The sequence below is a fragment of the Oncorhynchus gorbuscha genome, linkage group LG02 (genome assembly GCF_021184085.1).
Source record: "Oncorhynchus gorbuscha isolate QuinsamMale2020 ecotype Even-year linkage group LG02, OgorEven_v1.0, whole genome shotgun sequence".
NCBI classification, from domain to species: domain Eukaryota; kingdom Metazoa; phylum Chordata; class Actinopteri; order Salmoniformes; family Salmonidae; genus Oncorhynchus; species Oncorhynchus gorbuscha.
Window position 1 is genome coordinate 101,484,893 of NC_060174.1, and position 19,351 is coordinate 101,504,243.

Below are 19,351 nucleotides of genomic sequence, written 5' to 3' on the forward strand. Positions count from 1 at the left end.
AGAACCCACTGGATTCTCAAATGAATGAGTTACAGGACAAAATAAAACCCTCCAACCCAAAAAGGGTTGAAATGAATGATCAAATATATCAAATATACAGACAACAAATTCCAATTGGCTATACTAAAACTCTTTAACATCATCCTTAGCTCTGGCATCTTCCCCAATATTTGGAACCAAAACTGATCACCCCAATCCACAAAAGTGGAGACAAATTTGACCCTAATAACTTCCGTGGGATATGTGTCAACAGCAACCTTGGGAAAATCCTCTGCATTATCATTAACAGCAGACTTGTACATTTCCTCAATGAAAACAATGTACTGAGCAAATGTCAAATTGGCTTTTTACCAAATTACCGTACGACAGACCATGTATTCACCCTGCACAACCTAATTGACAACCAAACAAACCAAAACAAAGGCAAAGTCTTTTCATGCTTCGTTGATTTCAAAAAAGCTGGTCCTTTGGCTCTGTTCTGCAAACACAAACTGATGGAAAGAGCCCCAGGAAACATACACATTATAAAAAATCATGAGAAAACAAACAAGATAATTACTTGACACATTGGAAAAATTAACAAAAAACAGAGCAAACTAGAATGCAGGGCCCTAAACAGAGAGTAGACAGTGATGCAGAATACCCCACCACTGTGAACTTTATATCAATGAGGGCTTAGAAAAGCTTTAACTATGTACAGACTCAGCCTTGCTATTGAGAAAGGCTGCCATAGGCAACATGTCTCTCAAGCGATCTGACAGGCTTTATGCACACTGCCCACAAAGTGAGGTGGAAACTAAGCTGCACTTCTTAACCTGTCCAATGTATGACCATATTAGACCAAAATAATTCCCTCAGATTACCAGATCCAAAAGAATTCGAAAACAAACAAATTTTGATAAACTCCATATCTACTGAAATTCCACAGTGTGCCATCACAGCAGCAAACATTTCTGACCTGTTGCCACAAGAAATCAGGGCAACAGTGAAGAACACAAAGCTGTGAACCATTGAAATACAAATCCCATATTTATGTTTATTTATTTTATCTTGTGTCCTTTAAATCCATTTGTACATTGTTAAAACACTGTATCTATAAAATTTGACATTTGTCATGAGCCCATTGCCAAACTTTATGTGTAATGTTTAGTGTTAATTTTCATTGTTTATTTCACTTTTGGGACATTATCTAATTCACTTGCTTTGGCAATGTTAACACATGATTCCCATGCCAATAAAACATCTGGAATTGAATTGAATTGAGAAATGAACCTGGAGAGAGAGAGAGATACCCAGAAGATCAGAGAGAGACCTAAGAGAGAAGAGATTCCCAGAGACCTTCCAGGACAAGAGCCAGAGAGAGAGAAAGAACTGAAGAGAAGAGAGTGTTGACAATGAAGTAAACTAGAGAGGGGAAAGTTAGAGCTGTGAGCTACTTTGGGTAATGAGGCAGGGAGTTAGGCAGGGTAGGAGGTGTCTGTCCAGGAGACTAGTGAGCAGGGAGTTAGGCAGGGTAGGAACTGTCTGTCCAGGAGACTAGTGAACAGAGGGCAACAGGCAAACTAGGAGGTGCTGTCCACGGCCCTAAAGAACAGGGAGTTAGGCAGGTTAGGAGGTGTCTGTCCAGGAGACTAGTGAACAGGGAGTTAGGCAGACAGGGAGGTGTCTGTCCACAGACTATCACTGGTGTTTGCCAAGTCCTTTTCAAAGGAGCCTTTTGAAACTGCAGAGATTAGAAACTTTTCTGAACACCAGGGGAGTCCTCTTAGCACAGCTCAGCTAATCAGCCCGGTTCCTATTGGACTACAGTAATGACTCAGCACTCAGCAACGAGTAACCCATTAGCTACCTCCTATTGTCTCTGGGCTCTCGAATGAGGGTGCTTCTAATTAAATGAATCTGCATGTCATTCTATCAGCCAGCAGTCCCAGTCTCAAGGAGAAAATTTCTGACCTGTTGCCACAAGGAAAGAGGGACCAGTGAAGAACAAACACCATGGAGAAATACATCCCATATGGATGTTTATTTATTTTATCTTGTGTCCTTTAACCATTTGACAGATGGAGAAACAGATGGATCTATACGAGAATTTGAGAGATGGAGAGATTGTTTTCAAACTTGGAGTGTAATGTTTAGTGTTAAGATGGAGTTTATTTCACTTTTTGTAGATCTAGGAGAGATGGAATGTTAACACATGTTTCCCAGGCCAATAAAGGAGAGAATTGGAGAGAGAAGGAGAGAAGGAGAGAAGGAGGAGAGAAGGAGAGAAGGAGAGAAGGAGAGATGGAGACTTTGGGGAGAGAGGGCAGGGAGAGAGAGGAGAGGGTAGAGGAGGTGTCTGTCCAGGGAGACTAGTGAAGGGAGTTAGGCAGGGTAGAAGTGGAGTCTGTCCAGGGAGACTAGTGAACAGGAGAGTTAGGGAGATAAGGAGGTGTCTGAGAAGGAGACTAGGGAGAGAGGGAGTTAGGCAGGATGGAGAGTGGTCCAGGGAGACTAGTGAACAGGGAGTTAGGGAGAGAGGGAGGTGTCTGGAGAGAAGGAGACTAGGAAGAGGGAGTTAGGGAGAGATGGAGGTGTCTGTCCAGGGAGACTAGAGGGGAACAGGAGAGTTAGGCAGGTTAGAGAGGTGTCTGTCCAGGAAGGAGAGATGGAGACAGGGAGTTAGGCAGACAGGGAGGGAGGTGTCTGTCCACGGAGACTAGGACTGGTGTTTGCCAAGGAGAGAAAAGAGAGAGGAGAGAAGGAGAAAGGAAGCTGCAGAGATGGAGAGGGGAGAGAGGAGACCAGGGAGTCCTCTTAGCACAGCTCAGCCTAATCCAGCCCGGTTCCTATTGGACTACAGTAATGGACTCAGAACTCAGAACGCTAGACCCAGAGATGGACCTCCTAGAGTCCTCTGGAGAGATGGAAGAGGGAGAGAGGAATTAAATGAATCTGCAGAGATGGAGAGAAGGAGAGTCCTGAGTCTCAAGGAGAGAGAGGGAGAGAGAGGAGAGATGGAGAGAGGAGAGAGGGAGAGATGGAGAGAGGAGAGAGGGAGAGAAGGAGTGAAGGAGAGAAGGAGAGAGGGAGAGAGGCAGAGAGGGAGAGAAGGAGAGAAGGAGAGAGGGAGAGTGGGAGAAAAGGAGAGAAGGAGAGAAGGAGAGAGGGAGAAAAGGAGAGAGAGGAGAGAGAGATAAAAGGAGAGAAGGAGAGAAGGATAGAAGGAGAGAGGGAGAGAAGGAGAGAGGGAGAGAAGGAGAGAGGGAGAGAAGGAGAGAAGGAGAGAGGAGAGAAGGAGAGAGGAGAGAGGGAGAAAGGAGAGAAGGAGAGAGGGAGAGAGGGAGAGAGAAGGAGAGAGGGAGAGAAGGAGAGAGGGAGAAAAGGAGAGAAGGATAGAGAGAGGGAGAGAAGGGGAGAGGGAGAGAAGGATAGAAGGAGAGAGGAGAGAAAGGAGAGAAGGATAGAGGGAGAGAAGGAGAGATTGAGTGAAGGAGAGTCGGAGAGAGGGAGAAAGGGAGAGAAGGATAGAGGAGAGAAGGAGAGATTGAGTGAAGAGAAAATGAGAGAGGAGAGAAGGAGAGAGGAGAGAAGGAGAGAGGAGAAAAGAGAGAGGAGAGAGGAGAGAAGGAGAGAAGGAGAGAGAGAAAGGAGAGAAGGAGAGAGGGAGAGGGGAGAGAAGGGAGAGGAGAGAGGAGAGAAGAGAGGAGAAAAGGAGAAAGGATAGAGGGAGAGAGGGAGAGAGGGAGAGGGAGAGAGGATAGAAGAGAGGGAGAGAAGGAGAGAAGGATAGAGGGAGAGAAGGAGAGATTGAGTGAAGGAGAGTCGGAGAGAGGGAGAGAAGGAGAGAAGGATAGAGGGAGAGAAGGAGAGATTGAGTGAAGGAGAGAAGGAGAGAGGGAGAAAAGGAGAGAGGGAGAGAAATAGAGAGGGAGAGAAGGAGAGAGGAGAGGGAAAAGGAGAGAGGGAGAAAAGGAGGGAGAGAAATAGAGAGGAGAGAAGAAGAGAGAGGGAGAGAAGGAGAGAGGGAGAGAAATAGAGAGAGGAGAGAAAGGAGAGAATTAGAGAGGGAGAAATAGAATGAGAGAGAAAGGAGAGAATGAGAGAGGAGAGAGAATTAGAGAGGGAGAAAGGAGAGAGGAGAGAAGGAGAGAGGGAGAGAGGGAGAAAAGGAGAGAGGGAGAGAAGGAGAGAGGGAGAAAAGGAGAGAGGGAGAAAAGGAGAGAGGGAGAGAAGGAGAGAGGGAGAGAATTAGAGACAGAGAGAAGAGTACATCCACAGAGTACACTAAAAGACAGACGCTCTTATATGAAGAAGTACAATTTGTTGGTTATTTTATATTTTTAATGTTTTATATATGTTTTTATTCGATCATTTGTTTTGTATTTTCGTAATTGTTTATTTTTTGATAGTTGGTTATTGAAAGTGTATAGAAGCTGGCTGGTCTAGGAGTTTCAGATTTCCATTGACAGTAAGTCAGCCCTCTGTATCACTATGATGGTGCATATGTTATGGTTGTAGATGGAATGATCCGATCTGGAGACACCTCAGATTTGTCAAAACATCCTAACCTTTGACCTCTGTGTGTGTCTATGTCCAGGTGGTGGTGTCTACTACGGTCAGTGTGGACGGACATGTCCTGGCGGTCTCTGACAACATGTTTGTCCACAACAACTCCAAACACGGCCGCAGGGCTCGTAGGCTGGATCCTTCGGAAGGTCCGTCTTACCTGGAGCATGGTAGGCACCCTCTCACTTTTCTACTGTACGGCCGTCTGTCTGTCAGTCTGTCTGCCCTCTGGTCTGACCGTCTGTCAGTCAGTCTGCCCTCTGGTCTGACCGTCTGTCAGTAAGTCTGCCCTCTGGTCTGACCGGCTGTCTGTCTGTCAGTCAGTCTACAGTATATGAGTCTGAGTCTCTGTCTCTCTGTGTTTGTCCATCTGCCTGACTTTGTACATTTGCCTGTCTGTCTGTCTGTCTGTCTGTCTGTCTGTCTGTCTGTCTGTCTGTCTGTCTGTCTGTCTGTCTGTCTGTCTGTCTGTCTGTCTGTCTGTCTGTCTGTCTGTCTGTCTGTCTGTCTGTCTGTCTGTCTGTCTGTCTGTCTGTCTGTCTGTCTGTCTGTCTGTCTGTCTGTCTGAGGAGACTGGGTGCGAGGAGACTGGGTGGGGGTGGCAGGATGGATGGAAGGAGGAGACTGGGTGGGAGGAGAATGGGTGGGAGGGGGCAGGGTGGGAGGGGGCAGGGTGGGGGAGACAGAGGGGGAGGAGACTGGGTGGCAGGAGACTGGGTGGGAGGAGACTGGGTGGGAGGAGACTGGGTGGGAGGAGACTGGGTGGGAGGAGACTGGTTGGGAGGAGACTGGGTGGGAGGTGGGAGGAGACTGGGTGGGAGGAGACTGGGTGGGAGGGGGCAGGGTGGGGGGAGACTTGCAGGATGGTTGGCAGGAGACTGGGTGGGAGACTGGGTGGGAGGGGCAGGGTGGGGAGACTGGGTGGGGGAGACAGGTTGGCAGGAGAATGGGTGGGTGGGGGAGACTGGGTGGGGGAGACAGGAGACTGGGTGGGAGGAGACTGGGTGGGAGGAGTGGGTGGAGGAGACAGGGTGGGAGGAGACTGGGTGGGAGGGGCAGGGTGGGGAGGAGACAGGGTGGGGGAGACAGGAGGAGACTGGGTGGGAGGAGACTGGGTGGGAGGGACAGGGTGGGGAGACAGAGGAGAATGGGTGGGAGGGGCTGGGGGAGACAGGGTGGGAGGAGACAGGTTGGCAGGAGACTGGGTGGGAGTGGGGGAGACAGGGGGTGGGAGGAGACTGGGGTGGGAGGGGGCAGGGTGGGAGGAGACTGGGTGGGGGAGACTGGAGGGGGAGGAGACAGGTTGGCAGGAGGGAGGAGACTGGGTGGGAGGAGACTGGGTGGGAGGGGCAGGGGGTAGGAGACTGGGTGGGAGGAGACTGGGTGGGAGAGACTGGGTGGGGAGACAGGGTGGGAGGAGACTGGGTGGGAGGGGGAGGAGACAGGGTGGGAGACTGGGTGGGAGGGGGCAGGGTGGGGGTTGCAGGATGGGAGGAGACTGGGGAGGGGGGGGGTGGCAGGATGGAGACTGGGTGGGGGAGACAGGGGGGAAGAGACTGGGTGGGAGGAGACTGGGTGGGGGAGACAGAGGGGGAGGAGACTGGGTGGGAGGACACTGGGAGACTGGGTGGGGGGTGCAGGGTGGGAGGGGGCAGGGTGGGGGAGACAGGTTGGCAGGAGACTGGGTGGGAGGAGACTGGGTGGGAGGGGCAGGGAGACAGGTTGGCAGGAGAATGGGTGGGAGGAGACTGGCTGGAAGGGGCAGGAGACTGGGTGGGAGGGGGCAGGGGGAGACAGGAGACTGGTGGGAGGAGACAGGTTGGCAGGAGATTGGGTGGGAGGGGGCAGGGTGGGAGGAGACTGGGTGGGAGGAGACTGGGTGGAGAGACAGGGTGGGGAGGAGACTGGGTGGGAGGAGACAGGGTGGGAGGAGACTGGGTGGGAGGAGACTGGGTGGGAGGAGACTGGGGGGAGGAGACTGGGTGGGAGGGGCAGGCTGGGGTTGCAGGATGGGAGGAGACTGGGTAGGAGAAGGGAGACTGGGTGGGGGAGACAGGGTGGGAGGAGACTGGGTGGAGGAGGAGGAGACTGGGTGGGGGAGACAGAGGGGAGGAGACTGGGTGGGAGGACACTGGGTGGGAGGAGACTGGGTGGGAGGGGGGTGGGAGGGGGCACAGGTTGGCAGGAGACTGGGTGGGAGGAGACTGGGTGGGAGGGGCAGGGTGGGGGAGACAGGTTGGCAGGAGAATGGGTGGGAGGAGACTGGCTGGGTGGGGCAGGGTGGGGGAGACAGGTTGGCAGGAGAATGGGTGGGAGGAGACTGGGTGGGAGGGGGCAGGGTGGGAGGAGACTGGGTGGGAGGAGACTGGTGGGAGGGGGCAGGGTGGGGGAGACAGGTTGGCAGGAGACTGGGTGGGAGGAGATTGGGTGGGAGGGGCAGGGTGGGGAGGAGACTGGGTGGGAGGAGACTGGGTGGGAGGACACTGGGGGAGACAGAGGAGACTGGGTGGGAGGAGACAGGGTGGGAGGAGACTGGGTGGGAGGAGACTGGGTGGGAGGAGACTGGGTGGGAGGGGGACTTGGGGTTGCAGGATGGGAGGAGACTGGGTAGGAGAAGACTGGGTGGGGGGTGGCAGGATGGAAGGAGACTGGGTGGGGGAGACAGGGTGGGAGGAGACTGGGTGGGGAGACAGGGTGGGAGGAGACTGGGTGGGGGAGACAGGGGGGAGGAGACTGGGTGGGAGGAGACTGGGTGGGAGGAGACTGGGTGGGGGAGACAGAGGGGGACGAGACTGGGTGGGAGGAGACTGGGTGGGGGAGACAGGGGGGGAGGAGACTGGGTGGGAGGAGACTGGGTGGGGGAGACAGAGGGGAGGAGACTGGGTGGGAGGAGACTGGGTGGGGGAGACAGAGGGGAGGAGACTGAGGGGGAGGAGACTGGGGGGGGAGACAGAGGGGGAGACTGGTTGGGAGGGGCAGGGAGGGGAGACAGAGGGGGAGGAGACTGGGTGGGGAGGGGGCAGGGAGTGGGAGACAGAGGGGAGGAGACTGGTTGGGAGGGGGAAGGGAGGGGGAGACAGAGGGGGAGGATACTGCGAGGGGGAGAGGGGGAGGAGACTGGGTGGGGGAGACAGAGGGGGAAACTGGGGGGGAGGACTGGGTGGGGGAGACAGAGGGGGAGGAGACTGGTTGGGAGGGGGCAGGGAGGGGGAGACAGAGGGGGAGGAGACTGGGTGGGAGGGGGCAGACAGAGGGGGAGGAGACTGGTTGGGAGGGGGCAGGGAGGGGGAGACAGAGGGGGAGGAGACTGGGTGGGAGGGGGCAGGGAGGGGGAGACAGAGGGGGAGGAGACTGGGTGGGGGATACAGAGGGGAGGAGACTGGGTGGGGGAGACAGAGGGGAGGAGACTGGTTGGCAGGGGGCAGGGAGGGGGAGACAGAGAGGAGACTGGGTGGGGGGGGCAGACAGAGGGGGAGGGGTGGGGGATACAGAGGGGGAGGGGGGGAGGAGACTGGGTGGGGGAGACAGAGGGGAGACAGGGGGGAGGAGACTGGGTGGGGGGAGACAGAGGGGGAGGAGACAGGGTGGGGGAGACAGAGGGGGAGACAGAGGGGGAGGAGACAGGGTGGGGGAGACAGAGGGGGAGACAGAGGGGGAGGAGACTGGGTGGGGGAGACTGGGTGGGGAGACAGAGGGGGAGGAGACTGGTTGGCAGGGGGCAGGGAGGGGGAGACAGAGGGGGAGGAGACTGGGTGGGAGGGGGCAGGGAGGGGAGACAGAGGGGAGAGACTGGGTGGGGGAGACAGAGGGGGGACAGAGGGGGAGAGACTGGGTGGGGGGACAGAGAGACAGAGGGGAGGAGACTGGGTGGGGGAGACAGAGGGGAGGAGACAGGGTGGGGAGACAGAGGGGGAGACAGAGGGGAGGAGACAGGGTGGGGGAGACAGAGGGGGAGACAGAGGGGGAGGAGACTGGGTGGGGGAGACAGAGGGGGAGGAGACTGGGTGGGGGAGACAGAGGGGGAGACAGAGGGGGAGGAGACAGGGTGGGGGAGACAGAGGGGGAGACAGAGGGGGAGGAGACAGGGTGGGGGAGACAGAGGGGAGACAGAGGGGGAGGAGACAGGGTGGGGGAGACAGAGGGGAGACAGAGGGGGAGGAGACAGGGTGGGGGAGACAGAGGGGGAGACAGAGGGGGAGACAGAGGGGAGGAGACAGGGTGGGGGAGACAGAGGGGGACAGAGGGGAGGAGACAGGGTGGGAGGGGGAGGAGACAGGGTGGGGGAGACAGGGGGGAGGAGACTGGGTGGGGGAGACAGAGGGGGAGACAGAGGGGGAGACAGAGGAGAGACTGGGTGGGGGAGACAGAGGGGGAGACAGAGGGGACAGGGTGGGGGAGACAGAGAGGGGAGACAGAGGGGGGAGACTGGGTGGGGGAGACAGAGGGGGAGACAGAGGGGGGAGACAGAGGGGAGACAGGGTGGGGGAGACAGAGGGGGAGGAGACAGGGTGGGGGAGACAGAGGGGGAGGAGACAGGGTGGGGGAGACAGAGGGGGAGACAGAGGGGAGACAGGGGGGAGACAGAGGGGGAGACAGGAGAGACAGGGTGGGGGAGACAGAGGGGAGGAGACAGGGTGGGGGAGACAGAGGGGGAGGAGACAGAGGGGGAGACAGAGGGGGAGACAGGGTGGGGGAGACAGAGGGAGACAGAGGGGGAGGAGACAGGGTGGGGAGACAGAGGGGGAGGAGACAGAGGGGGAGACAGAGGGGGAGACAGAGGGGGGGGAGACAGGGTGGGGGAGACAGAGGGGAGACAGAGGGGGAGGAGACAGGGTGGGGGAGACAGACAGAGGGGAGGAGACAGGGTGGGGGAGACAGAGGGGGAGACAGGGGGGGGGGACAGGGTGGGGGAGAGGGGGAGACAGAGGGGGAGACAGAGGGGAGGAGACAGGGTGGGGGAGACAGAGGGGGAGACAGAGGGGGAGACAGAGGGGGAGGAGACAGGGTGGGGGAGACAGAGGGGGAGACAGAGGGGAGGGGTGGGGGAGACAGAGGGGGGAGACAGACTGGGTGGGGGAGACAGAGGGGGAGACAGAGGGGGAGACAGAGGGGGAGGAGACAGGGTGGGGGAGACAGAGGGGGGGAGACAGAGGGGGGGAGACAGGGTGGGGGAGACAGAGGGGAGGAGACAGGGTGGGGGAGACAGAGGGGGAGGAGACAGGGTGGGGGGAGACAGAGGGGGGAGGAGACAGGGGGGGAGACAGAGGGGGAGACAGAGGGGGAGGAGACAGGGTGGGGGAGACAGAGGGGGAGGAGACAGGGTGGGGGAGACAGAGGGGGAGGAGACAGAGGGGGAGACAGAGGGGGAGAGACAGAGGGGGAGACAGAGGGGGGGGGTGGGGGAGACAGAGGGGGAGACAGAGGGGGAGGAGACAGGGTGGGGGAGACAGAGGGGGAGGAGACAGGGTGGGGGAGACAGAGGGGAGACAGAGGGGGAGACAGAGGGGGAGAGACTGGGTGGGAGGAGACTGGGGGGGGACAGAGGGGGGAGGAGACTGAGGGGGAGGAGACTGGGTGGGGGAGACAGAGGGGGAGGAGACTGGTTGGGAGGGGGCAGGGAGGGGGAGACAGAGGGGGAGGAGACTGGGTGGGAGGGGGCAGGGAGTGGGAGACAGAGGGGGAGGAGACTGGTTGGGAGGGAAGGGAGGGGGAGACAGAGGGGGGATACTGCGAGGGGGAGACAGAGGGGGAGGAGACTGGGTGGGGGAGACAGAGGGGGAGGAAACTGAGGGGGAGGAGACTGGGTGGGGAGACAGAGGGGGAGGAGACTGGTTGGGAGGGGCAGGGAGGGGGACAGAGGGGGAGGAGACTGGGTGGGAGGGGGCAGGGGAGGGGGAGACAGAGGGGGAGGAGACTGGTTGGGAGGGGGCAGGGAGGGGGAGACAGAGGGGGAGGAGACTGGGTGGGAGGGGCAGGGAGGGGGAGACAGAGGGGGAGGAGACTGGGTGGGGGATACAGGGGGGAGGAGACTGGGTGGGGGAGACAGAGGGGAGGAGACTGGTTGGGGGGGCAGGGAGGGGGAGACAGAGGGGGAGGAGACTGGGTGGGAGGGGGCAGGGAGGGGGAGACAGAGGGGGAGGAGACTGGGTGGGGGATACAGAGGGGGAGACAGAGGGGGAGGAGACTGGGTGGGGGAGACAGAGGGGGAGACAGAGGGGGAGGAGACTGGGTGGGGGAGACAGAGGGGGAGGAGACAGGGTGGGGGAGACAGAGGGGGAGGAGACAGGGTGGGGGAGACAGAGGGGGAGACAGAGGGGGAGACAGAGGGGGAGACAGAGAGGAGACAGGGTGGGGGAGACAGAGGGGAGACAGAGGGGAGGAGACAGGGTGGGGGAGACAGAGGGGGGAGACAGAGGCGGAGACAGAGGGGGAGGAGACAGGGTGGGGGAGACAGAGGGGGGAGACAGAGGGGGAGGAGACAGGGTGGGGGAGACAGAGGGGGAGACAGAGGGGGAGGAGACAGGGTGGGGGAGACAGAGGGGGGAGGAGACAGGGTGGGGGAGACAGAGGGGGGAGACAGAGGGGGAGACAGAGGGGAGGAGACAGGGTGGGGGAGACAGAGGGGGAGACAGAGAGGAGACAGGGTGGGGGGAGACAGAGGGGAGACAGAGGGACTGACAGGGTGGGGGGAGACAGAGGGGGGAGACAGAGGGGGAGACAGAGGGGGAGGAGACAGGGTGGGGGAGACAGAGGGGGAGGAGACAGGGTGGGGGAGACAGAGGGGGAGGAGACAGGGTGGGGGAGACAGAGGGGGGGGGGGAGACAGAGGGGGAGACAGAGGGGGAGGAGACAGGGTGGGGGAGACAGAGGGGGAGGAGACAGGGTGGGGGAGACAGAGGGGGAGACAGAGGGGAGACAGAGGGGGGAGACAGGGTGGGGGAGACAGAGGGGGAGACAGAGGGGGAGGGAGACAGGGTGGGGGAGACAGAGGGGGAGGAGACAGAGGGGGAGACAGAGGGGGAGACAGAGGGGGGAGGAGACAGGGTGGGGGAGACAGAGGGGGAGACAGAGGGGGAGGAGACAGGGTGGGGGAGACAGAGGGGGAGACAGAGAGGGAGGAGACAGGGTGGGGGAGACAGAGGGGGAGACAGAGGGGGAGGAGACAGGGTGGGGGAGACAGAGGGGGAGACAGAGGGGGAGACAGAGGGGGAGGAGACAGGGTGGGGGAGACAGAGGGGGAGACAGAGGGGGAGACAGAGGGGGAGGAGACAGGGTGGGGGAGACAGAGGGGGAGACAGAGGGGGAGGAGACAGGGTGGGGGAGACAGAGGGGGAGACAGAGGGGGAGGAGACAGGGTGGGGGAGACAGAGGGGGAGGAGACAGGGTGGGGGAGACAGAGGGGGAGGACAGGGTGGGGGAGACAGAGGGGGAGACAGAGGGGGGGAGACAGAGGGGGAGACAGAGGGGGGGAGACAGGGTGGGGGAGACAGAGGGGAGGAGACAGGGTGGGGGAGACAGAGGGGGAGGAGAGGGTGGGGGAGACTGGGTGGGGAGACAGAGGGGGAGGAGACTGGGTGGGGGAGACAGAGGGGAGGAGACTGGGTGGGGGAGACAGAGGGGAGGAGACTGGGTGGGGGAGACAGAGGGGGAGGAGACTGGGTGGGGGAGACAGAGGGGGAGGAGACTGGGTGGGGGAGACAGAGGGGGAGGAGACTGGGTGGGGGGAGAGACAGAGGGAGGAGACTGGGTGGGGGAGACAGAGGGGGAGGATACTGGGTGGGGGAGACAGAGGGGAGGAGACTGGGTGGGGGAGACAGAGGGGGAGGAGACAGAGGGGGAGACAGAGGGGGAGGAGACAGAGGGGGAGGAGACTGGGTGGGGGAGACAGAGGGGAGGAGACTGGGTGGGGGAGACAGAGGGGGAAGAGACTGGGTGGGGGAGACAGAGGGGAGGAGACTGGGTGGGGGGAGACAGAGGGGAGACAGAGGGGGAGACAGAGGGGGAGGAGACTGGGTGGGGGAGACAGAGGGGGAGGAGACTGGGTGGGGGAGACAGAGGGGGAGGAGACTGGGTGGGGGAGACAGAGGGGGAGGAGACTGGGTGGGGGAGACAGAGGGGAGGAGACTGGGTGGGGGAGACAGAGGGGAGGATACTGGGTGGGGGAGACAGAGGGGGAGGAGACTGGGTGGGGAGACAGAGGGGGAGGAGACAGAGGGGGAGACAGAGGGGGAGGAGACAGAGGGGGAGAGACTGGGTGGGGGAGAGGGGACAGAGGGGGAGACAGAGGGGGAGGAGACTGGGTGGGGGAGACAGAGGGAGGAGACTGGGTGGGGAGACAGGGGGAGACAGAGGGGGAGACAGAGGGGGAGACCCACAGCACAATGACCCTGTCAGATTGTATCCTTCTCCACTTTATTATGTCATGATTCAATATGCACCAGGGCCAGACACACACACACACACACACACACACCACACACACACACACCACACACACCACACACACACACACCACACACACACACACCACACATGTGCTCAGCCAATGGATTGCCATTGACAGCTCCTCTTATCAATAATGGATGGGTAAAATAGTCAGGAAAATTCACTTTCTTCTTCATTGCTGAGCAAAAAGTCTTTTCATGGGGCTCTTAGAGGATGAGACTGAGCGACAGTCATTTCCCAAGTGCAGCCCGTTGTCTTTGATTGCACAAATGCTTCATGAGGATCCACAGGCTTAAGGCAGAACACATATTTCCTCAGAGTCCGGGGGCCTTAACCCTGAGCCTCTGTCTGTCTGTCTGTCTGTCTGTCTGTCTGTCTGTCTGTCTGTCTGTCTGTCTGTCTGTCTGTCTGTCTGTCTGTCTGTCTGTCTGTCTGTCTGTCTGTCTGTCTGTCTGTCTGTCTGTCTGTCTGTCTGTCTGTCTGTCTGTCTGTCTGTCTGTCTGTCTGTCTGTCTGTCTGTCTGTCTGTCTGTCTGTCTGTCTGTCTGTCTGTCTGTCTGTCTGTCTGTCTGTCTGTCTGTCTGTCTGTCTGTCTGTCTGTCTGTCTGGCTGTCTGGCTGGCTGGCTGGCTGGCTGGCTGGCTGTCTGTCTGTCTGTCTGTCTGGCTGTGTGTCTGTGTGGCTGTCCGTGTGTGTGGCTGTCTGTGGCTCTGTGTCTGTATATTTCTGTCTGTCTGTTCGCACATGATCATGCCAGGGTTAAAATGTGTTTGTGTGTGTTTATGTTTTGTTGTATGTTCAGCGTTCATTTCATTGTGTGTGTGTGTGTTTACTGTATGTGTGTGTGTAGCGTGTTGCACGGCAGGCGAGCAGCACGGGGAGCAGATGGCGAGGAGAAAGGCTGGGAAAGTTTAATCCTATCAGATGGATTGCCGCTTCTCCATCTGGTTAATCCACGCATAATTTTAGCGTGGTCGAAACAGGCGATTTAGGCCAAGATTACTGTCACACATTGCTGGCCCAGGCCCTCCTCATCCCTCCCAGGTTACCACTTGGCCACATTGCATTATGGTCGGGCTTCCACAAGAAGGAAGACAGGGAGACCCAGTCTCAGCCCAAACATAAGGGCTCATCTCAATTCATCCTGCTGAATATTGGTGGATTACAGTCCTGACATCCCCAATACAAAACTGACATCCCCAATACAAAACTGACATCCCCAATACAAAACTGACATCCCCAATACAAAACTGACATCCCCAATACAAAACTGACATCCCCAATACAAAACTGACATCCCCAATACAAAACTGACATCCCCAATACAAAACTGACATCCCCAATACATGTCAAATAAGGAAGACAAACGTGTTTATTTTAGGATTGAAAGTTAGTCATTTCTCTGTCAACCAAAGAAGGTGTGATTATTAAGGGAGAGAAAACCTTCCACAGTGAAAATAAAGACTTTTTGATCGTTTTTTGACCGCAGCACAGCCGTGCTAAAATAGTCATTTATCATGCCCTCTGTTGTACAATTGCTTTAGTCCACATACTGAATGGGACTATAATACCATGTAGTCTGTAGCACTGTTTAGATATACAATACTGATGATTGGATGACTCTATTCTACTCTACACGACTATATTCTACTCTACTCTATTCTACTATATTCTACTCTACTGTACCCTAGTCTACTATATTCCACTCTACTATATTCTACTCTACTCTACTCTATTATACTATATTCTACTCTACTGTACTCTAGTCTACTATATTCCACTCTACTATATTATACTCTACCCTACTCTATTCTACTCTATTCCACTATACTATATTCTACTCTCTTCCACTATACTATATTCTACTCTACTCTACTCTATTATACTCTACTATATTCTACTCTACTCTACTCTACTCTACTCTACTCTACTCTACTCTACTCTACTCTATTCTGCTATATTCTACTCTACTCTACTCTACTCTACTCTACTCTATTCTACTATATTCTTACTCTATTCTACTCTATTCTACTCTATTCTACTCTACTCTATTCTACTCTACTTTATTATACCATATTCTACTCTACTGTAATCTATTCTACTCTATTCTACTCTTCTCTATTCTACTCTACTCTATTCTACTCTTCTCTTTTTTTCCATTTTTTTTAACCTTTATTTAACTAGGCAAGTCAGTTAAGAACAAATTCTTATTTTCAATGACGGCCTAGGAACAGTGAGTTAACTGCCTGTTCAGGGGCAGAACGACAGATTTGTACCTTGTCAGCTCGGGGATTTGAACTTACAACCTTCCGGTTACTAGTCCCCTCTACTCTACTCTACACGTCTATATTCTAGTCTACTATATTCTACTCTACTCTACTCTACTCTACTCTATTCTACTCTACTCTACTCTACTCTACTCTACTCTACTCTACTCTACTCTACTATATTCTATTCTACCACATTCTACTCTACTCTACTCTACTCTACTTCTACTCTACTCTACTCTACTCTACTCTACTCTACTGTAGAATATGTGGATGTGGATTAAGGCAGCCCCCCTTCTCTACTTCAGAGGGGTTAAAGAATAATTCAGATGGGATTAAAGCCCCCCACCCCTCTAATTCAGAGGGATTAAAGCCCCCACACCGCTAATTAAAGGGATTAAAGCCCCCCACCTCTCTAATTCAGAGGGGTTAAAGCCCTCCACACCTCTCTAATTCAGAGGGATTAAAGCCCCCCCCACCGCTCTAATTCAGAGGGATTAAAGCCCCCACACCGCTCTAATTAAAGGGATTAAAGCCCCCCACCTCTCTAATTAAGAGGGATTAAAACCCCCCACCTCTCTAATTAAGAGGGATTAAAGCCCCCACCTCTCTAATTCAGAGGGATTAAAGCCCCCACCTCTCTAATTAAAGGGATTAAAGCCCCCACCTCTCTAATTAAAGGGATTAAAGCCCCCACCTCTCTAATTAAGAGGGATTAAAGCCCCCACCTCTCTAATTAAGAGGGATTAAAGCCCCCACCTCTCTAATTCAAAGGGATTAAAGCCCCCACCTCTCTAATTCAGAAGGGTTAATGCTCCCCACCTCTCTAATTCAGAGGGATTAAAGCCCCCACCGCTCTAATTCAGAGGGATTAAAGCCCCCACCTCTCTAATTCAGAGGGGTTAAAGCCCCCACCTCTCTAATTCAGAGGGATTAAAGCCCCCCACCGCTCTAATTAAGAGGGATTAAAGCCCCCACCTCTAATTCAGAGGGATTAAAGCCCCCACCTCTCTAATTCAGAGGGATTAAAGCCCCCACCTCTCTAATTCAAAGGGTTAAAGCCCCCCACCTCTCTAATTAAGAGGGATTAAAGCCCCCACCTCTCTAATTAAGAGGGATTAAAGCCCCCCACCTCTCTAATTCAGAGGGATTAAAGCCCCCACCTCTCTAATTCAAGAGGGATTAAAGCCCCCCACCTCTCTAATTCAAAGGGGTTAAAGCCCCCACCTCTCTAATTCAGAGTGGTTAATGCTCCCCACCTCTCTAATTAAGAGTGGTTAAAGCCCACCCATCTCTCTAATTCAGAGGGTTAAAGCCCCCACCTCTCTAATTCAGAGGGTTAAAGCCCCCACCTCTCTAATTCAGAAGGGTTAAAGCCCCCATCTCTCTAATTCAGAGGGGTTAAAGCCCCCCACCTCTCTAATTCAGAGTGGTTAAAGCCCCCACCTCTCTAATTCAGAGGGGTTAAAGCCCCCACCTCTCTAATTCAGAAGGGTTAAAGCCCACCCACCTCTCTAATTCAGAGTGGTTAAAGCCCCCCACCTCTCTAATTCAGAGTGGTTAAAGCCCACCACCTCTCTAATTCAGAGTGGTTAAAGCCCACCACCTCTCTAATTCAGAAGGGTTAAAGCCCCACCTCTTTAATTCAGAGTGGTTACAGCCCACCACCTCTAATTCAGAGTGGTTAAAGCCCACCACCTCTCTAATTCAGAGTGGTTAAAGCCCACCACGTCTCTAATTCAGAGTGGTTAAAGCCCCCCCTCTCTAATTCAGAGTGGTTAAAGCCCACCACCTCTCTAATTCAGAGTGGTTAGGTTAAAAGCATTTAGTTCTACAACTGACCTTTTACTGTACAACAAACAGCATTTTCTCAGACATGGACTCTGGACACCCAACTTAGTGCTCTAGTAAAGCATTCTGGAGCCATAAGGTACAGTGTGTAGATACAGTATAGAACTCTATGTATCCTCGTCCCCTCCCTCCCGGTCTGTCCAATGGCTGGCCCCTGTTCATTTCTCATTAAGGTGAGCTAAGTGAGTACTGTACTAGGAGCAGACTCAAGAGGCTCAGAGCCGGAGCACGCTGCTTAGACCACTGCACTACGGCAGTTCACCATGCTCTAGCAAGGAAGAGAGGGAGAGAGAGAGAGAGAGGGAGGGAGAGAGAGAGAGAGAGAGAGAGAGGGAGGGAGTTGGAGGGAGAGAGGGAGGGAGGGAGTTGGAGAGAGAGAGAGAGAGAGAGAGAGAGAGAGAGAGAGAGAGAGAGAGAGAGAGAGAGAGAGAGAGAGAGGGAGGAGAGGAGTTGGAGGGAGAGAGGGAGGGAGGGAGTTGGAGAGAGAGAGAGAGAGAGAGAGAGAGAGAGAGAGAGAGAGAGAGAGAGAGAGAGAGAGAGAGAGAGAGGGAGAGGAGGGAGTTGGAGAGAGAGAGAGAGAGAGGGAGGGAGGGAGAGAGTTAGAGAGAGAGAGAGAGAGAGAGAGAGAGAGAGAGAGAGAGAGAGGGAGGGAGTTGGAGAGAGAGAGAGAGAGAGAGAGAGAGAGAGAGAGAGAGAGAGAGAGAGAGAGAGAGAGAGAGAGAGAGAGAGGGAGAGTTTGGTGTCCGTGTGTTTGGTGTGTGAACTCTTAGTTCGATCCAGCTGTCGGGAGTTTTTTGTTGTATGTTTATTGTATGTTTTTGGTTTCCTGCTTTGGCCTGACGGGTGTTAAATCACAGGATCCCTCTTTCACACACACACACACACACACACACACACACACACACACACACACACACACACACACACACACACACACACACACACACACACACACACACACACACACACACACACACACACACACACACACACACACGTGTCCTGTCCCTCTATGTCCTGTCCCTGTGTGTCCTGTCCCTCTATGTCCTGTCCCTGTGTGTCCTGTCCCTCTATGTCCTGTCCCTGTGTGTCCTGTCCCTCTATGTCCTGTCCCTGTGTGTCCTGTCCCTCTATGTCCTGTCCCTGTGTGTCCTGTCCCTCTATGTCCTGTCCCTCTATGTCCTGTCCCTCTATGTCCTGTCCCTGTGTGTCCTGTCCCTGTGTGTCCTGTCCCTGCGTGTCCTGTCCCTGCGTGTCCTGTCCCTCTATGTCCTGTCCCTGCGTGTCCTGTCCCTCTATGTCCTGTCCCTGTGTGTCCTGTCCCTCTATGTCCTGTCCCTGCGTGTCCTGTCCCTGCGTGTCCTGTCCCTGCGTGTCCTGTCCCTGCGTGTCCTGTCCCTCTATGTACTGTTTGTCATCAGTGTAACGTGTACTTTATAAGGTATTAGGTATTATATATATTCAGTATTATTATTATTATTGGGCTATATTGATTTTGTTTCTCAACTGTGTAACCAACCTCCTAGACTGAGGTGATCTAACTGTAAGCTGCATTTCTGTCTGGCTCCCTCCCTTCTCCTCTCCCCCTCCCTCCCTTCTCCTCTCCCCCTCCTGTCCCTCTCCTCTCCCCCTCCCTCCTCTCTCTTCTCCTCTCCCTCCCCCTCTCTCTCTTCTCCTGTCCCCCTCCCTTCCCTTCTCCTCTCCTCCTCCTCCCTCTCTTCTCCCTCCCCCTCCCCTCCCCCCTTCTCCTCTCCCTGTCCCTCCTCTCTCTTCTCCTCTCCCCCTCCCTCCTCTCTCTTCTCCTCTCCCTCCTTCTCCTCTCCCTCCCCTCCCTTCTCCTCTCCCCCTCCCTCCTCTCTCTTCTCCCTGTCCTCCCCTCCTCCTCTCTCTTCTCCTCTCCCTCCCCTCCCTTCTCCTCTCCCCTCCCTCCTCTCTCTTCTCCTCTCCCCTCCCCTCCCCTCCCTTCTCCCTATCCCCTCCCTCCTCTGTCTCTCCTCTCCCCCTCCCCCTCCCTCCCTGTCCCTCCTCTCTCCCTCCCTCCTCTCTATTCTCCTCTCCTGTCCCTCCCTCCCTCCTCCCCTCCCTCCCTCCTGTCCCTCCCTCCCTCCCTCCCTCCCTCCCTCCCTCCCTCCCCCTGTCCCTCCCTCTCTCTCCCTGTCTCCCTCCCCTCCTCTATCTCCTGTCCCTCTTCTCCTCTCCCTTCTCCTCTCTCCTTCCCTCCTCTCTGTTCTCCTCTCCTTCT

General features: G+C 55.7%; 1 protein-coding gene across 1 annotated transcript in view; it reads left to right on the forward strand.

The window, feature by feature from the left end:
- Positions 1-19,351, forward strand: part of LOC124014325 (transcription factor COE1-A-like) — a 332,099-nt gene that overhangs the window by 211,608 nt on the left and 101,140 nt on the right. Inside the window, 1 exon segment of the mRNA XM_046329183.1 lies at positions 4,580-4,718. Coding sequence (XP_046185139.1) covers positions 4,580-4,718 — 139 coding nt within the window.